The 19583-nt window shown below is 37.4% G+C and overlaps 3 protein-coding genes and 1 long non-coding RNA gene across 6 annotated transcripts; 3 read left to right on the forward strand and 1 right to left on the reverse strand.

Moving 5' to 3' along the window:
- Positions 1 to 668: 668 nt before the first annotated feature.
- Positions 669 to 3875, forward strand: LOC126611488 (O-fucosyltransferase 36-like). Its single transcript, XM_050279783.1, has 3 exons — positions 669 to 2311; positions 3083 to 3332; positions 3452 to 3875. Exons 1-3 carry the CDS (start codon positions 993 to 995, stop codon positions 3635 to 3637), a joined length of 1755 nt encoding a protein of 584 aa, XP_050135740.1. The 5' UTR covers positions 669 to 992; the 3' UTR covers positions 3638 to 3875.
- A 1374-nt stretch (positions 3876 to 5249) lies between these two features.
- On the reverse strand, positions 5250 to 7324 carry LOC126611438 (uncharacterized). The gene is made up of 4 exons (XR_007618869.1): positions 7034 to 7324; positions 5963 to 6125; positions 5626 to 5723; positions 5250 to 5334 (listed from the first exon to the last, which is right to left on the reverse strand). It is a non-coding gene; the product is annotated as an uncharacterized LOC126611438 (long non-coding RNA).
- A 2322-nt stretch (positions 7325 to 9646) lies between these two features.
- Positions 9647 to 13391, forward strand: LOC126612618 (uncharacterized). 3 transcript variants are annotated; one of them, XM_050281081.1, is made up of 9 exons: positions 9651 to 9857; positions 10285 to 10542; positions 10647 to 10711; positions 10819 to 10917; positions 11419 to 11466; positions 11935 to 12004; positions 12150 to 12221; positions 12420 to 12545; positions 13084 to 13391. In XM_050281081.1, the coding sequence occupies exons 2-9, from the start codon at positions 10321 to 10323 to the stop codon at positions 13225 to 13227; spliced, it is 846 nt and encodes a 281-aa protein (XP_050137038.1). In that variant the 5' UTR covers positions 9651 to 9857; positions 10285 to 10320; the 3' UTR covers positions 13228 to 13391. The 3 variants fall into 3 exon arrangements, with proteins under 3 accessions (XP_050137037.1, XP_050137038.1, XP_050137039.1); XM_050281082.1 differs by having other exon boundaries at positions 10291 to 10542; XM_050281080.1 differs by having other exon boundaries at positions 9647 to 10542.
- Positions 13392 to 16137: 2746 nt separating this feature from the next.
- On the forward strand, positions 16138 to 19459 carry LOC126611379 (26S proteasome regulatory subunit 7). The gene is made up of 10 exons (XM_050279614.1): positions 16138 to 16316; positions 16469 to 16550; positions 16654 to 16745; positions 16838 to 16915; positions 17046 to 17107; positions 17665 to 17809; positions 17940 to 18158; positions 18257 to 18438; positions 18552 to 18727; positions 18996 to 19459. The coding sequence occupies exons 1-10, from the start codon at positions 16233 to 16235 to the stop codon at positions 19151 to 19153; spliced, it is 1278 nt and encodes a 425-aa protein (XP_050135571.1). The 5' UTR covers positions 16138 to 16232; the 3' UTR covers positions 19154 to 19459.
- The last annotated feature ends 124 nt before the right edge of the window (positions 19460 to 19583 follow it).

Here is a 19583-nt window from a genome sequence, read left to right on the forward strand (position 1 = left end):
TTCACAATTCATTAGCTAATTAATGAATTAATTTAGTAATAAATCAATTAGTTAGCCAATTAATATAATTTGAAAGAAATAATTTGAGAGTTACCTTGTGAGGAGGATTTGATGAGGATTGATGAAATAGGTTTTGAATCATTACTTATTTTGATCACTTTTGACCTTGATTGAATTGTGATTATCTGCTGCTTGTGCGTAGAAGCTTCAGCGTGCCTCAAGGGTAATTTTATCTTTTTAACCCAAGAGTACATGTGTCGCCTCCATAATTTTCTTGATTATTTTTTTACTCCACAACTTATAAGTAAGTTGTGTTACTTCCTATATTGCCGATTAGTTTTATAGTGAATTCTTAACTTTATTCATGATATTAAAGTAAGCTGCCCCGCATGTGAAGTCCAAAGACCACATGTGCTCCACATAACCCATGTGTATCAAAGTAGTTTACCCATGTGTGAAGCACAAAGGCCACACATGGTCCACCTCCACGTCACTTCGCTTGTGTTGTCCACATGTTTGATTAGAAAATTTGTCACAGATGAAGAGGCTTGTTGAGAATAAAATGGAAAGAAGAACCTTTCATGTACTAACCAATTAATTTTATAGTGAAATCTCAAACATTTTTACCATTTTCTATAGGCAAATAAATAAATACTCGCCTACCAAACTGCCAACCAAACTCACAGCAGAAATAGAGAGCTGGTTGAATGGACTGAAGACCAAACCAATCCCAACCTGCATGGTGGGCCGGTACGTTGTCACTTTCGTCTACCGACACCCTCCATCGACAGCTCCATCCCACATCCTCCACCACTGGGCTTCCGCCTTCCCCCTCTGCTCTGCGTTTCATTCACTTCATCCGATTGTCTCACGCACACACACAAGCAAAAAGCCGACAAGAAAGCGGCTTTTCCAACCGCCAGTCCAACTGTCACAACGCCACAGACATTCCACATTGCCGCTTCTCCGAAAAGCCAAAAGCACCACCCAAAATGGACAGAACTTCTTCGTCCTCCTCGGACGACGACGACGATCGCCAAAACCTAATCGATCAAAACGACAGAAAGCTCCCCACCCCTCGATCCACCGCCGCCGCCGCCTTCCACATCGCCGACGACGACATCGACAACAACAGCAACAACCGCCACTACTTCCACCACCAATTACGACGCCGTTTCACCTCCCTCAAGCTCGGCGACCTCTTCAACAAGCGATCCTTCGTCCTCCTCGCCATCTTCGTCCCTACCTTCCTCGTCATCCTCTTCTTCGTTACCGACATGAAATCCCTCCTCTTCACCACCGGAAACTTCTCCTCCTCCCCCTACGACTCCGCCTCGGGTAAGCTCCTGGAGTCCGAGCTCCGTGCCCTCTACTTGCTCAAGCAGCAGCAGGTAAGCCTTTTCAATCTCTGGAACCAAACACTCCCCAATCCCACTAATTCCACTTCCAATCACTCCGATCCCGCCCAAATCCCTCTCCTCGACGATTTCAAATCCGCCGTCCTCCGTCAGATTTCACTCAACAGAGACATCCAGCAAGTCCTCCTATCTCCCCACCGCACCGGAAACTCCACGGAGCCCGATTTCCGGGATTTCGGAGATTTTGAAAACCCGAGTCTCGGCGATCGCTGTCGAGCTGTGGACCAGCAATTCTCTCAAAGAAGAACGATTGAATGGAAACCCAACTCCAACAAGTATCTTTTCGCCATTTGCGTTTCGGGCCAAATGTCGAACCATTTGATCTGCTTGGAGAAACACATGTTCTTCGCCGCATTGCTGAACCGGATTCTGGTGATTCCCAGCCCCAAAGTGGATTACCAGTTCAGTAGGGTGCTGGACATTGAGCACATTAACAAATGCTTGGGCAGAACGGTTGTGGTTACATTTGAAGAATTGGATGAGAAGAAGAAGAATCACGTCCACATTGATAAGTTTATCTGCTATTTTTCGCATCCGACCCCTTGCTATGTCGACGATGAGCATGTTAAGAAGCTGAAGGGAGCTGGGGTCTCGATGAATAAGCTCGAGTCGGCTTGGGTTGAGGACGTGAAGAAGCCAACCAAGAGGACTGTGCAAGATGTTCAGTCGAAATTTTCGAGTAATGATGATGTTATTGCAATTGGGGATGTTTTCTTTGCTGATTTGGAGCAGGAGTGGGTGATGCAGCCTAGAGGTCCTCTTGCTCACAAATGCAAGACTCTGATCGAACCGAGTAGGCTTATAATGCTTACTGCCCAGCGTTTCATTCAGACATTCCTTGGGAAGAACTTCGTAGCTCTTCATTTTCGGCGACATGGGTTTTTGAAGTTCTGGTACATTCTCTTTCACTTGATTGTTTTTCAACCATAAAATGTAGATAGAGTTAGAAACTTAGGCCTTGTTTGATAGTGAGGATTGGCTTGGGTGGACTTTTCACTATATTGAAGGCGTTTTAAGGAAGAAATGGATTGTCTTCTTCCTTATTTTTCCTTATTTTGTGCAAGTTCGAAAGTTACTCACGGAGACAAGATATCTCTATTAATCCAAAAAAAAAAATGGTAGGATTAAAAGGGACAACTTTTCGTAACCTTGAACTTGGACAAAATACGGAAGTTGTCATTCATTTATTTCTTTAAAATACCTTATAGTGAATAGTCGTACCCAAGCGAATCCTCTCTAACAAACGAGGCCTTAGAGTTCATGTATAAGCAAACATTTTGGTTTACTTAGAGGTAGCTGTGATATTGGATAAACATTCTCAGACTGTTTTGGAATGGCTAAATCTAAACAAGCTTCCTCCTTTAAATGCCGTGATCTCCAGGCATCAAAAAGTGCAAAACCGTGGCTATAAATGACCCAACTTAACTGGACTTAACGATGAAACAATTGATCATTTTAGGGAGATCGATGTGAGGGCTTTGGTTGTCACTTGTTAGTTTACAATGATATCAAAGCGTCAGTATATAGTCTAATTACGGTGTGCTTTTTACTTATCGGATTTGCGTCTTGTGAATTGTGGCATTAAACGATTGGGGTGCACGCCATTAGCATTTTTTGTTGGGATGTATTTGTTTACTGCCTCTAAATTCCTTGCTTATTTCCAGCAATAATAAACAGCCAAGTTGCTTTTACCCCATTCCCCAAGCTGCGGATTGCATCATTCGGGTGGCAGAAAGGGCCAATGCACCAGTCGTTTATCTTTCGACAGACGCTGCTGAAAGTGAAACTGGTTTGTTGCAGTCACTAGTTGTGGTGAATGGAAAGACTGTACCACTTGTTAAACGGCCTGCACGAAATTCAGCTGAAAAATGGGATGCTTTATTATACAGACAAGGAATCGAGGGGGATGCTCAGGTAGAGTATGCTACCATTTTAACATTCTATTGTTGCATTAGCATGCAGTCCGTTATTATACAGATGATCGCGACTGCTTAAGATCCGTGTAACTTATATGCCTTTATCATGTTTTGTAGGTAGAAGCTATGCTGGATAAGACCATATGTGCAATGTCCAGTGTTTTCATTGGAGCATCTGGATCCACCTTCACAGAGGATATCTTGAGGCTCCGGAAGGATTGGGGATCAGCGTCGTTGTGTGACGAATACCTCTGCCAAGGTGAAGATCCGAACTTCATAGCAGAGAATACAACAACTTCATAGCAGAGAATGAATGAAAAAATAGTATATTCATTGTTTGGTGATTGTTGTTATTCTTTGTGGTTTAACCTGCCTACGTCGTATGCTTTCCTGTTTGTGGTAGGTTTACCCTGAAATTAATTGAAATGGATATTAGTGTATGATAGCGGCATCTACAACAACAAGAACAACCGAGCCTTATTCCACTAAGTGGGGTTGGCTGTATGAATACTAAATTGTCATTGCGCACAGTTTTGCACAAGTCTTCTGTTAGTTCTAAGTACTTCATATCTTTTCTTATGCACATGTTGTTTGCTAATGAAGTATTGAAACTGCGAAAATTGTTCCATCTAAAACATTTAGATCTAGCCGTATTTTGATTCCGAGTCAAAAAATTCTTGAAACTGTTGGGGCTATTAAACACACCCACTTTTGTTTATATACCACTGTTGATTTATCTCCGAAGTATAACAGGCACACTACACTGACAAATTTGTCGAATTTTCGTTGTTACCAAGCATTAACTTTGTTTAAAAGAAACTTGTGACACCAAATAGATGTGATTAATTATGACATAGCATCAGTTTGGTATCAAAATCATGGATGCCAGACCAAAACAAAAAAGTGCCAATTTGAGATGAAACACCATTACAACACTCGAATTGGAATTTCGAATTTGGATTTGGAATCCGAAACAGTTGCCAAATTGGAAAATAAAATAAAAGCAGGGATAGTGGAGTGAGGTGGTAATTAGTATGCAAAGACAAATAATATGACATGTTTAATTATTGGGACGAGAGAAAAGTTATAAATTGAGGAAGTGAAAGAATGTGGGTACAGCATCTCTAAAAGAAACGTTAAATTCAAAATATCAAATTTTGATTTGATGGTTAACTTGGTAAGTTGACATATTGTTAGTATCTTTTGATATGCCAAAATTCATTGCTTTATTTATGTTTTATTTTTCAAACAAATAGTAAAAGAAACTTTAAATTCAAAATATCAAATTTCGATTTGATCGCTAACTTGACAATTTGACATAGGGGTGGTTCGGCATGGGATCCCATACCGAAACCCTTGTCCCGATTCCCAAACCGAAATTTTCGGGAATCCCAATTTCAATACCGATCCCAAACCAAATTTTCGGGAATCCCAATTTTCGGGATTTCGGGACAAATCGGGAATCCCGAAATGGTTTTGGGCTTTTGGACTAAATTTGACATATTATGCTTTTGGGCTAAAATTCAACCTTTTATATTGAAAATTTGGGCTTTTGGGCAGGCTGGCAATCTGCAGCCCAATCTGTTGTTAGACTAAAATTTGAATCTATGCACAAATCTGTGCAATCTGCCTATCTGAATCTACCAATCTGAACCTGTGCAATCTAAATCTGTGCACAATAACATATGTGATCTACCTATTCAATTTCTACTACACATGCATGCAATAAAAATAAATTAAGTAACAAATCCAAAAGCAAAAAAAATTACAAGCCAAGGTTTTAAAATAAATAAAGTAAGAAACTCAAAAGCAAAAAAATTAGTTACGAGCCAAAGTTTCAAAATAATTAAGTTACAAAACAAAAGCAAAAAAGCTAAGCTTAACGTTTAGGAAGATTGTTGGCCTCTTCGGCCCCTTCGGTCCTTTGATCTTGTTAATGCTTGTGGTTGCTCCCTTCTTGTTGGTACTTGTACTCTTCCCCTTGATGTAGATGGTTGAGTCTAACAAGGAATAGATGGACGGCATAGATTATTTTGACAAATAAAATAACAATGCACATTAATATATGACAACCACAGTTCAGCATAGATCCAAATTCCAATCAATAAATCACATATTCAATTCAAATGCAATAACATTAACATATTCAATATGTGCAAAGTAAGAGGAAACAATTAAAGAGAATTCATATATATTCATAAAGAGAATTCATATTTATTCATATCTAACTAATGTCCATACGACATAAACAACACAAACATGTGAATGCAAAATGAAGATATAGTACTAACCTTAAAAAGCCTCAATTCAAACCGAGGACCGAATACACTTGTTATTACAACGGGTAATGGAGTGGAGTGGTGTTGCAGACTGTGCAGTACACTCGAATCTGATCCAAAAGCACAGATAATGTCATGCTTGAAGATCTAATCAGTTAGTCATTATATTTATAGAAGAAAGATATATGTCTACATACATATCTTGCTGTATGTTTTGATGAATATGGTTTATTAGAAAATGATCTATTTGTTATTTCTGAACTGTCTGTTAAAAGAAATTCACATGTTAACAATGTTTTGAAGATAAGTTATCAATAAAACTGCTGCAGGACAGGGAACTGAAGAATACCTTAACCTCAGAAGCTGGATTCCCAAATTGGTAGTGCTCCTCTTTTACCCTTCAAAAATTGAATAGGAGATGGTCTTTCAAATCCCTTCTCATATATTCCCATCAGCAGTTCACGTTTCAGAAAGTAGTCCTCAAACTCATTTCCTTTTGTTGCAGTTACATCCTGAAGGAAATCATTAGTAACTAGATTAGGAAATCACAAACAACTATTGTTTTAACCAAAATCATTAACTCAAGGGGTACATGGAAACAACTCCGATGTCAAGAACTCCGAAGCATATGACTTTTATCAGTACTCCAAAATAAATACAATGCAAAACAAGTCTTCACTTACACTGAATAACCAAACCGTAGGTACAGAACCTTTAAATTACAACATCAACCAGAATCATCAAGAATCTATGTCCAAGAAACAGGTCCAAAGAGCTAACTTTTTAATACAAATGACTCAGATGTACTAGTTTTAGCGGTTTTACTCTAATAAAAAATTCCCTCATATCCTAATTGGTTTTTCCATGTTTATCCTATATAAATCACCACATCTTGCAACCAAAAAATAGTTTAGTAATTAATACTAATTACTATAATCACCATTTATGTGGATCCAATCATGGATGGATCCAGAAAAGAACTAGACCAATGCTTGTGGTCCTCGCTAATTTACCCTTCAACTATGCATTTTACCCTTCAAAAATTGAAGAATCTTGTCGAGCATGCATTGCTCACCACACAAACAAGAAGAGAATAACCTCCACATATTCTATTAAACCAGAATATGAGGGAGTATTAAATCGGAATCTGAGAGAGTATTAAACCACGGCCTATTAAATCAGAATCGGATATGTGAAACCAAACAGAGTATTCAATTCAACCACAGCCTATTAAAACAGAGTATTAAACCACAGCCTACTGAACCATTAGATCAATTAAATAGAATCCGATCTGTGAAACCAAACAAACCCTAAATTTACAAACCCTAAAATTACAAACCCTAACCTAGAATTCGTAAATTAAATTTCACAAACCCTAAATTAAATTTCAAACCCTAAATTAATTCCCATATTTATTTACCTGTGTTTGAGACTCTGAATCTAAGAGATAGAATCGCGTGAGAGAGTCGGAGACTCCTGAGAGAGAGAATCGCGAGAGAGAGTCGCGATAGAGAGAATAGTGAGAGAGAGACCTCAGACCGGTGGTGGCTGTGACTCTGTATCGTGAAGGAAGGGAGAGACGGCGAGGGATGATCCGCGTGTGGTGGTGGGTCGGTCAATGGCTGGCCGGAGTTGGATTTGAGTGAGACTGAGCTGAGAGCCTGAGACTGAGAGAGAGACTGAGAAATGACACCTGGAAGCCTTGACGGGGACAAACAAACAAAGCTGAAAGTGAAACCTGAAAGCCTAACAAGGAATAGATGGACGACATAGATTATTTTGAAAAATCAAACGGTTCAAATTAATTCTAATTATAATTAAAAAAATAATATATATATATATATATATAATAATTAAATTTTCGGTTCGGTATGGGAATACCGAAATATTGGAAAGGCAATCCCGATTCCCATACCGAACTTTCGGTATTTTTTCGGTATGGGAATACCGAAATTTTGGGAACATCGGTTTGGGACATTTTTGGTTTGGGATCGGTATTTTTTTGGTTTGGTTTGGGAATTTTGGGAATTTTTTCCACCCCTAATTTGACATATTGCTAATATCTTGCTCAAATTCATTGCTTTATTTATGTTTTTTTTTTTTTTCAAACAAATGGTAAAAGTTGTGTAGTTGCTGGTTTAAAAACAACAAAACCAGGGTAATACTAGGGAGACTAAATTTGTAGATAAAAGTTTGCAAACTAAATGATATGAAAGTTGATGATTGGTTTATTACTTGAGTGTTGATAAACGTGTTCATTCCTATTAGTGATACATCATTTAGTTTGTCAATTTTGTCTATGAATTGAATCTCCCTGGTATAAAAATAAATAAATAAATAAAAAACACTTTAGTATACTTTGGGAAAAAAAAATCAAAAGACTGATTTGACGCCTGTGCTTCATGGGGTCAATTTTGATGCCGGATCAGAGATCCTAAGGATCCATGATCGTGATCATTTATCGTACATTGTACGGTCAAAAATCATTTTAAAATTTAAATTTAAAGTTAAATATAAAAAGTACCTAACGAAAACTGACTACATGACGTACGATGAACGGTTACGATCACCGGATCCCTAAGATCCCCTGGACCGGATCCTTTTCCAATTTTGATGTCCAAAGCCCAACTTTCTTTTACACGTCAGTTTTGCATTGTGGTTGAAGTAAACTAGTACATTATTTGTTACTATTATATATTTATGTAGTATTTTTAACATCTTCTTTGAAGATGGTATAAACCTCCATTATCGATCGCTATTTGGATTTTTGGGGACTTGCATAAATTTAATACGAGATTTGTTGTAAATGTGAGGTAATTAGAAACTAGAGTAATCTCATAGCATTCTTACTTACTAACGGGACAGTAAAGCGAATTGGAGAACTAAAGAATAGAGAATTAAGGCCCAGTTGGTATTGCTTTTTTTCACCAAAACTGCTTCACTGTAAAATTAAGCAATAAAAAAATATTTGGTGAAAATAAAATATCGTGCTTATTTTAAAATCAAAGGCCTCCAGACAATAACTTTTAAAAACAGTTTGTAGGTTGTTTTTAAAAGCTGGTTTAATAAAAAGCGGAGTTGAGTCTTTAATGAATATTTTTCCTGTATTATGCTCGTCATTTTTAAAAATGACATTATGTGTCCAGAAATTGGAGAACAAAATGACCACCACCACCTACCACTACAAAACCTAACCTCTTACACCACCGTTGCCATTACCAGCACCACACTACAATCGCACCACAACCACCACCACCAACACCACTATAACTACCACCACAACCATAATTACCACCCCAACCATACCCGACATTACTACCACCACAACCATAACTGCCACTCTTGCCACCATTGCCACAACTGCCACCATAATCGCCACCATCATTGTTGTCTCCACCCCTACCACCATTGTTACCTTTGCATCCCAACCACCACACCTTGTTATTGGCACCACCACCATCACAACCATTTCCCTTAACACAATTATCGTCATCCTTGCCTACACCATCATGTCTTTTTTTGTCATTATATACAATTATATCACTTTTATATTAAAATCTATCAAACGCCTATACTGCTTTTCATACTCACAGCACTTTTAATCAAGTTTATCAAATGTTTAACAATTTTATTTAACGGCTGATTATTCATAAAGCACATCAGAAGCAGTTTAAAAAAAATGCATATTTTTTTATTACATACATGTGATCTCATAGCGTGCTTACCTACTATGAACGGCAAAGTAAAACGAATTGAAGAATTTGATCATTTACTTTCATTTAATTAAGGATTTTAAGATACGATCGCAAACATTTTTCTAGTTTCTCACATGTGATCATAAATGTGAAAAAAGTGAATAAATTTAACGAAATATCTTTTCTAGTAAGTAAACATGTTCTCAAAATTCTATATAAAGCAAACATTTTAGGTCCGATTCTCGATATTCTATGTAAAGCAGACGTGTCGCAAAAATACGGATCAAGCGAGGAGCGACACACTAGGCCCAATAATAGCAAAATGACTAAATTCCATAGTCCACGTGGAAAAACGAGAAGTAAAACCTTCCATTCTAATTCCCCTCCCTCTCAGTCACAAATCACAATCACAAAATTCACAATTTTCACCAACACGCACGCAACCATGGCGCCACTTCTCCCTCCTCCACCTCCCTGTGCAATCCGTACTCTTCCTTCCACTGTCCGTGACTCGTGACTCAGTATTTGGTGTTCGTCGCTTCCCAGCTGGTTGGTTGTATTTAGCTTTTCCTTTCTTTCTTTCTTTTTTTTTTCTTTCTCAAAACGTTCAATCCTAGAACTCTTACATTGCAGAATTGCTTCATCGTATGAATTATTGTTTAATTTGTCGATTTGACTTGAAATATTTGTGTTTCTGTTCCTATACCCCGTTGGTTTGGTCTGTGATTAAAACAAATTTTTAATTAATTTTAATATTAGTACCATTTAATCCCTGTGGAAGATGAAGATTCAATGATTCTTCGTCTCCTTCTTAGAATATACCAATTCCATTGATTTATTTTAATCAAAAATCAACACCCAAATCAAAGATTCAATTTTTTGTTATTATTTAAAATAAATAAATAAATAAAATTAAAAAAACTCGTTTTGGTAATTTTTGTGTGCTGAATGATCACGAAAACAATATCTGTACAAGAATTAGGGTTCATATTCTTTGTGGGAATTGGGAAGGATGAGAGCGAGAGTGATAGTTTTTCCGGTTAGAGGGAGGAACTGGTGCTTCAGCAGATCCGTTGAGCCTCTGGTTTCAGACTCTGCATCTTCCCCTCCCTCTCAGACTCCTTCAACTCTCAAAGGCCTGTGGAAGAAGTACAATTCCAATGCCAATGACAAGGCCATTGCCAATCCTTTAGCTGTCAACGCTGAGCTCCTCATCGATTTTGTCTCTACCAAGGTCCATAGCAAAACCCATTTTCCTATTGTTAATCTTGCCGCTTTATTTTTGACTTGGGTTGTCTTATCTGTTTGGAAATAATGGTTTTGTGTTTCGGTGAGTAGATGAACATAGCTTGGATCGGTCTGGAGAAGTCGCCTCAGGGAAGTTTTAAGAACAAGATTCATGGGTAAATGAAACTACAAACTCACTCAACATATTTTGGTGATTTCATTTCATATCACCACTCGAGGTTGTTTCTGTATTTTTAACTTGAGAAACCTTTTAATGGTGTAGATTGGGATTGAAGCTGCTGTCTCGTGTTAAGCCGTCTGAGATTTTCCTAAAATCGATCTCTAATGAGGTCACAGGTGTTGAAGTTAAATACCCTTCCAGGTTTATTTCTGTTTCTCTCACTTGCAAACCTGCTTTTTAAAATAGCTGTCGTTTTTTACTTTTTCCTCCACTTTCTGTTAGATCTCTATGGAAAACACAACCAATAGTCAAACATCTAGAATAGCTCAGTTTATTCATTCGTTGCTATTTGTAAAGATAACACATTTAGTTTTAACGGCAAATGCAACAGCCCATGATGATCTGAAATTTTGTTTCAAGTAAAGTTGATAGAGAGGACTTAACAGAAGTTATATGGTGCTTTTTTTCTATTAGATAGGCTCATGGGAATAAAAACTAAGCATTTCAACTTAGAACCTATTCCCATCACAACTCTTGACAATGCACACTTAGTAATTTTCAGTCGAAGTACGTCATTGTGCTAGGTTGAAGTGTGAAAAGAATAAACAGTCGATCTTCTAGTTTTATTTATACTTTTTCTTTGTGTTATATCCTTTCACGTTTTAAGTTTTGGTGTGCTGATCATATGTTAGGGTTTTGCAGCTTAAATGCACAACATGTGCGTAGGAGGTTACGACATATTGCCATGAGGTATTCTCTTGCTTTCAAAGTTGATAATAAGAGTTTGAATCTACATGTTGTCACAATTTCTTGATGGTATCAATTATTTTCTCTCCTATCCTTCATATTTACCAAGAACCGAAACACTGAATCTATATGAAATCAAACTGATGCATTGAGTCGTTCCTTGACCCAATAGAAATCAAGTAGCAGCTTTCATTCAATGTTTATTGTTTCATTTAAAAAGTTCTTATGACTTAACCCTAGATTTTGAAGAAACAGAAATTTGTGTTTCTTTGCATGATGTAACATTGAGTGAGTGATATGAAATTTGGCTTTGAATATTTAACCTTAGGGAACTAGTTTGCCTAAAGCTCCTATGTTGTGATACATTTGGTGCTTGTTACTTGAAGGGATACTGAAGATGGCTTTAATCTTCATTGTATGTATCTATGATGAGATCAAACTTTACTGATATGAAGTTTGTCTGATTATCAGGGGATCTATCATACACAGAAAGTATTTATATGGTTCTGTTACGTTGCTTCCTCTGACATCAGCATGTGCTGTACGTATGTGTTAACTTGAGTTTTCAACTCTGATTTTACTATGAATTTACTACTCTGTTGATCCTTTAATTCTTTTGCACTTCTCAATTTACATTTCCTTTTGCCAGATCAACAAAATTCACATTCTTGATATTTCCTATGCAGGTTTTGCCTTTGCCTAATATTCCCTTCTTCTGGTGTTTATTCCGTACTTATTCTCATTGGCGAGCTCTCAAGGTGCGTTGCATACAGTGTTTTCATGAAACTATTTGTAGTCTGATTTCTTTTGTAAAATAAATTAGCAAATGAGTTGACACTCAGTTGTACAAATTTGTATCTACCACTTCTGTCCTGGTTGTTCCATTATATATTGCTAATATTTCAAAATGCTATATATTAATATTCTTTATTTTTTTGTTTATGTTGATGTTCTAGGGAAGTGAGAAGCTCCTTAAGCTAGTCTCAGATAGCTCTGTGGCACCAAGTTCCACTACCGATGGAAATAAAAAAGAGCATATTGACTCTCAGCGTGGAAGCAAAGAGATATTCAATTCTCCTTATGTAAGTTATTTTATGATTTCCTGCAATTAGAGACAACGCGATTGATTTTCAATGGTCTGTGACAGCAGTCCTAAAAGAACCCTGTACTGGTCTAAATTATTGTAGTTTTCTTGGTTTTTTATTGCATCCCCTTAACTACGCAGTTTGTGTTAGATAAACCTAATTTCCAAGAGCCTTTATCACATTTGCACAATTGAGACTTTTAGGGTTTGTTGTGGATGACAACTTGACCTATCTTCCGGTTTTTGATTAGTTGTATGAGTCTAGTAAGTTTTACTGGTCGGTCCATCAATTACTTGTAAGTTTTGGTTACCCTTTTCGTATGAGATCTGATCGACACTTGGTATGTCAATCATGAGATACGCATGTTCAGGCCCTCCTGGAGGCAGATGCAAGATTTGCATGTACATACACAAACACACCTTTTTGCAAATGCATATAATATCTAATATCACACTCATTGATCTCTGTCAAACATACCAGCATTCAGTTTTCTGTCATTTTAATAATTTCTTGTTTGGTTGCTCAATGTAAATAGGTTTTGCAGCCATCGAAAGAGCTTGAGGAGCTTCTTCGTCATGGAGGCGAGCGCGAGGGTCTCAAAGAATGTGCTATATTGGATATCTGCAAAATCTATGATTTGAACACACATGACGTTCTAAAGTACCGGGACTCGATGTAGTTACATTGTTGCATTTGTTTTCTATTGGGGAAAGAAGTTTCTTCTTTTTCTTCATTTGTTGAACATTTGGCCTAGAGGTCTAAGGAAATTTTGAACTATGAGGATGGACAGCATCCGTGGTCCATCTGAAATAAAGAGGACTCCCAATCCCAAATGCACCCACATATCAAGTTTTGCCTTTCCAATTCATCCTTTTGTTTACTTATTAAATATTATTATTTATATCTAAAAAAAAAGCAAATTAAGATTTGTTGTTTTTGCCTTTTGTTTTCTTATTGTGGGGGTTTCGACATCTCCAAAGGAGATGTCAATATTCAGGTGGAATGCCATTGCATATTTGAAATCAACAATCTCTCCAATCGAAGTGTTATTTGCTGATTGAATTTGAAGATTTTGTGATTTGAAGTCAAATTTGACATTAATGTCAAATATAATTTTAATTCATTTGAATGGTTGGTTCCTTATTTCACTAACATTTCAACCAATAAAAATTTTGTTTCAACATTTTATTAATAATTACAACCAATTAAAGCTTTATTTAAACAATAAAATAATATTTGACAATTCGGTTGGAGAAATACAAAATTTAACATAAGACTTTAGATTGTCATATCGACCATCAATTGTAATTTGACTCTTATAATTTGACATTTGCTTTGGAGTTGAGTTGGTCTAACTTAAGAATGGGGATTTGAACTTGGTGCAGGGGTTTGACACACTTTATTGGTCAACTATCCTAATCAACATCTGTAATTTGGTTTTAATTAAAGTTAAAAATCTATAACAAAAACATGAAGGATGAAGCTCAACTTGTTAAGAGCATTTCTTATGCGACTTGATGTTTCGAGTTACCTTTCTCCTTCTCGTCAATATCACTTTTACAAAATAATAATAATAATAATAATAACAATAATAATTGTAACAAAAAGGCACTCCTTGCCCGCGTTGAACACTTGACCAATTTATGCTTATGTTTGACGTGACAAGGTGGCCATTGGATTGAGCAGGAAGAAATTCGATTAAGTAGCACATAAATTTAGAGTTTTCAATGGCGTCAAACCTGAAGATATACAGAGCGAGAAGATCCCGTGTCCCTCAACGATATTGGGAGAGTAGGATTCGAACACAAAGCCTAAATTGTAGAGGTAAACAATTTTAACCGCTCAAGTTACAAATTTTTTGTCAAAGATAAACAATTTTAACTACTCGAATTACAAACTTTCTGCTAGAATTTAATTGTATAAAAATAGAGAGAAAATTGTAACGTTGATCTCTTAACTTTAATTTAATTGGAGTAAAAGTCGATCAACTAAAAATTCATGACTATTAGTCATTTAACTCATCAAAACGTGCATCTATGATCATTTTCGTTAACTCTATTAGAACTTCTGTCTCAAAATGAGTCACGTGCCACAAATGTGAGATTGAATCAAGAGGCAAATATGAAAAATTAAATGAGAAAAATTATACGGTACGAAAATATCATTGGCAATGGTATCAAATACCAATACTATACCTAAAATTTTGATTTGATACAGTACCATGCCATTATCGATTGGCATAAAATCAATATTGTACAATTGACAATTCAGTTGCCATATTAACTTGGCAAAAAATTCCACTCCTAGCCCACATACATAAACTTTCAAGAACAATGCTATTCTTACACAAGGTTTTTTAAATTGTTTTTAATTAAATAAAAATTTTGATTGATTTAAGAGCAATTCCACCCCTGTGGACTTTGCGCCAGCACCCAGCGCATTTATCCACTCAAATGAATAGTAATAGACTGGAGTGAACAGTAATAGGCCAAGGCATCTCCACCCCTAAAAAAATGCGCTGGCACCCAGCGCATTTATTTGGTGTGTTTTTTTTTTAAGTTTATTTCGGATAAGATTTTTAACCCATTTAAAATAAAGAATAAAAAAATAAAATAGTTTTAATCTCGTCACGCCACGTGTCATTATCTGAACGTACTATTTTGTGAATAGATTTCCGATATTATTTTCAACCAATCCCGACACGCCACGTGTCACTTCCGTGGTACAATAATTTAGCCAAGATTTCGATAATTGAAATGTGGTGTAAAGGTGAAAGATGAGGGTTAGGTATTTATAGGAAAAAAAATAACATTTTTCAATTATTTCTATAATTTTTTTAAAATTTTCTGTATTTTTTAATAATTTTTCTGTATTTTTTAATATTTTTTAATGAATTTTAATATAGTTAATTAATCTGGACCGTTGGATTTGAAAAATATTCAAATCCAAGAGCCAGGGACTTGCCACGTGGCCAACGGTCATATTTCTGACCGTTGGGGCCTTTTTTTTTTCTTTTTTTTTTTACTTTTTTGTAAAAAGAACGTGGACCGTTGATTTTTGATCTGACGGTCCATGTTAAAAGTAAAATTTAAATTTTTTTACCGTTGGAAATCCAACGGTCTAGAAAACTAGCCGTTGGAAATCCAACGGCATTGAGGAAGGCCACGTAGCCCTATTCCGGGTTCTCCACAAGTGGGCTGACAAGCGGGCCCCCCCCGCCTGCAACCCGGTTCCCTACTCGCGCTTCTGCGCGCTTGTGCTGCACGCGCCTTCTAAACAGGCCGGTCTCTGGGTCTGTCCGAAATAGGCTGGCCCGTTGCCCAGCTTGGGCTGTGTCCCAGGCTCTTTCGCGGGCTGGAGCAACTTGACAAGGGGCTGGGCTGTTTTTTGGACTTGGTGCTGGGCAATTTCCACTGGGGTGGAATTGCTCTAAATGAAACGGCTGTTTGCGTCAGATGTCACTTAAGATGATATAATTACATAGTAAGAATATTATATTTGAACTTTGACCAATCCTTGCACGCGCAGATCACGTGACTAAAACCCAGAGTATCGTATTTGGGCATATAGCTAGCTTGAGCAAAAAGAAAAGGTCGATTGAAATACGAAACATTTACCAGGGCACAGTCCCAAACTCCAAACTTCTACTCTTTCTCTCTCTAGTTTCTCTCTCTAAACTCTCCGATGGCGCCAGAACCAGAAGACATCAAGGATGAGAAGAACCCTAGACCCCTTGACGAGGACGACATCGTCATCATGAAGACCTATGTAAGTTCTTCAACTCAATTCTTTTTCCACAAACCCTAAATCCCACCGATTTCAGATTCAGCGAAAACCCTAATTAATAATCCTGAGATTTCCCGTAGAGTAATTTCTTTGATTAGCGCTAATTGATTGTGGTGATTTAATGGGATATGCAGGGATTAGGGCCGTACTCGAAGCACATTAAGCAAGCAGAGAAAGAAGTAAAGGATTTGGCTAAAAAGGTCAATGACTTGCGCGGTATGCAGCTTGTTTACTCGATTTGTCCCCCGAATTTCGAAAGTTCTAGTTGTGGGTGGTTAGCTTTGTGGATGGGCCGAGTTAAATTTGATTGCTTTTACAGGTATTAAGGAGTCCGACACTGGGTTGGCTGCACCCAGCCAGTATGATCTTGTTTCCGACAAGCAGATGATGCAGGAGGAACAGCCTCTTCAGGTTCGTTTCGGTTTGGTTACACATGAAACCATACACTCACTGATTTGTGTTATAATATGATAAGGAGGCATTGATTAATTTGTTGAAACCAGGTGGCTAGATGTACAAAGATTATCAATCCCAATTCCGAGGATGCTAAATACGTCATTAATGTCAAACAAATTGCCAAGGTCTAACCTCTTTTTTCATCAATTTTTTTCCATTCAGCTATTTATTTCTTTTTTACTTTTGCTCTATTTTTCAATCTTTGATCTGTTGATTTTCTTGTTCCATTCTTAATGCTGTGTAATTTCTTTGCAGTTTGTTGTGGGTCTGGGTGACAAGGTTTCCCCAACGGATATAGAAGAAGGCATGCGTGTGGGGTAGGCCCTCCTATTTGTGAACTCTGATTGTTTTCCATCTTTTTCAAATCTTATTTGATTATTTCTGTGAGCATCGCTCGTTTAGGATGCAGCACATAATGTTAGGCTTGATAATAGTTGGTTAGCCACTCGCCAACAAACATCTTAAAAGAATTTTCTGCAATAGTGAAATTTTTAGGAAGGGAATTGTTATTAACACTCCAAACTTTCTATAATTAGAAAGAAAAATACACTTGTGAGAAGTGTAGAATGAGATTTTTGGAGTGCTAATAACAGTTCCCTTTAAGAAATAGGGATAGTAATTTAATACAGCAATGCAGTTTTGGGCCTTCATTGCATACTTCTCATGTCCTCGCTCATCACCATGCTATATTATGTTTTGCTATAGCATTCCATATTCGTGTTTTTAGTGATGAATATGTTTGTCCTCTTGAGATTGCAATTAGTGCTGTGTTTTATCATGTGCTCACATCTTTAGCAAGTTTATAGTGATTATAGTTGGGGTTTTGTTTAAAATCATAGCGTCTTTCTGGTTAACCTTTAGTTTGCCACTGCAGGGTTGATAGGAACAAGTATCAAATTCAGATTCCTTTGCCTCCAAAAATTGATCCAAGTGTGACCATGATGACCGTGGAAGAGAAGCCAGATGTGACATATAATGATGTTGGTGGATGTAAGGAGCAGATTGAAAAGATGAGAGAAGTGCGTATAGTTTTAACCATTTTATTTGCATTGTTAATTTGTTTCCTTATGTTTAACATGTATTAATATCTACCGTTTTGAGTTTAGGATATAAACTTAACAGTGTGCATATATACTTGGTCTATCTTAGGTTGTTGAGCTGCCTATGCTTCACCCTGAGAAATTTGTGAAGCTCGGGATCGATCCACCTAAGGGTGTTCTCTGTTATGGTCCTCCAGGAACTGGTAAAACTCTTCTGGCTAGGGCTGTCGCGAATAGAACTGATGCTTGCTTCATTCGTGTGATTGGGAGTGAGCTTGTTCAAAAATACGTTGGTGAGGGAGCTCGGATGGTCAGAGAACTTTTTCAGGTTAGAAATAGTTGCATGTTTTAGCATATTGAAATATTTTGAGTACTATTTTTCTGTTGCTCTATTCTCTAAGTAAGTTGTTTTTTTTTTGTTTTTAGATGGCGCGCTCAAAGAAGGCCTGTATTGTGTTTTTCGATGAAGTGGATGCGATTGGAGGAGCTCGGTTTGATGATGGTGTGGGCGGAGATAATGAAGTTCAGAGGACTATGCTGGAAATTGTGAATCAGTTGGATGGCTTCGACGCTCGTGGAAATATTAAAGTCTTGATGGCAACAAACAGGTTTGTTTATGTATTTGTTTTGCAGTTTTACACGATTTATATTTGGTTTCTTTCTGATTTTTAATTAACATCTGCCTGTTTATACGATGGGGTTTTATTGGATCTTTTTGCAGGCCTGATACGCTGGACCCAGCCCTACTGCGGCCAGGACGATTGGATAGGAAGGTCGAGTTCGGCCTTCCCGACTTGGAGAGTCGGACACAGATCTTCAAAATCCATACAAGAACAATGAATTGTGAAAGGGACATTCGGTTTGAACTGTTGGCTCGTCTCTGCCCAAATTCAACTGGTAAGGATGCTTTCTATATACCATTGGTAAACAAATTGTCATTGTTACCTAGTCCTCCTGGTGTTATTTTTAGTTTGATCTGATGATGTTATCATTTGCATCCTCACCTTACGGTAACCAAAGGTGAGAATACTGTGATTTGCGTCTTCGTTGTTATGTTGGATGTGCTCCCATGGTCTCGTGCTTGTGATATGACCTGCTACATCCCTCGTATCTTGACATTGTGTTACTGGACTTCGGTTTTGTGACATTGTTATCTCTTTCACAGGAGCTGATATTAGGAGTGTTTGCACGGAAGCTGGGATGTATGCCATAAGAGCCCGAAGGAAGACGGCAACAGAGAAGGACTTCCTCGATGCTGTTAACAAGGTCATAAAGGGGTATCAGAAGTTCAGTGCAACACCAAAGTACATGGTTTACAATTGAGCAGAGGACTTATTCTAGTGTGTTTCCAGATCCCATCAAGAATTGATTGATGCATTCTCTGGTGGGATGGTTTCGGCTGCTTCATGTTTGTTGTTTAAACTTTGTATTTTGCTTGTTTTATAAACTAATCTCGTACAATTTATGGTTCACTAAGCTGGTCCAACCGAAAAATGATCCGACACTTGTTTTTCTTGCCACACCAATTGCTAGACAATTTCTTTTGCAGCTATTCCAAGTGGTGATGGTGAATGTTTACAATTCTTGTGTTGAAAGACGGTCAATAATTCAGGTGCTTGCTCCTTGTTATTATCCTCTTCATACAAAACTCCATCTTCCGTTGCCATTTTGATGCAAACACCAGAGACGCCACATGTAATGCTGCCGTAAATATTATCCCGGACCAAGGATACAACCCAAATACATGTGCAGA

Source organism: Malus sylvestris, chromosome 17 (assembly GCF_916048215.2).
Source record: "Malus sylvestris chromosome 17, drMalSylv7.2, whole genome shotgun sequence".
Taxonomy (NCBI): Eukaryota; Viridiplantae; Streptophyta; class Magnoliopsida; order Rosales; family Rosaceae; genus Malus; species Malus sylvestris.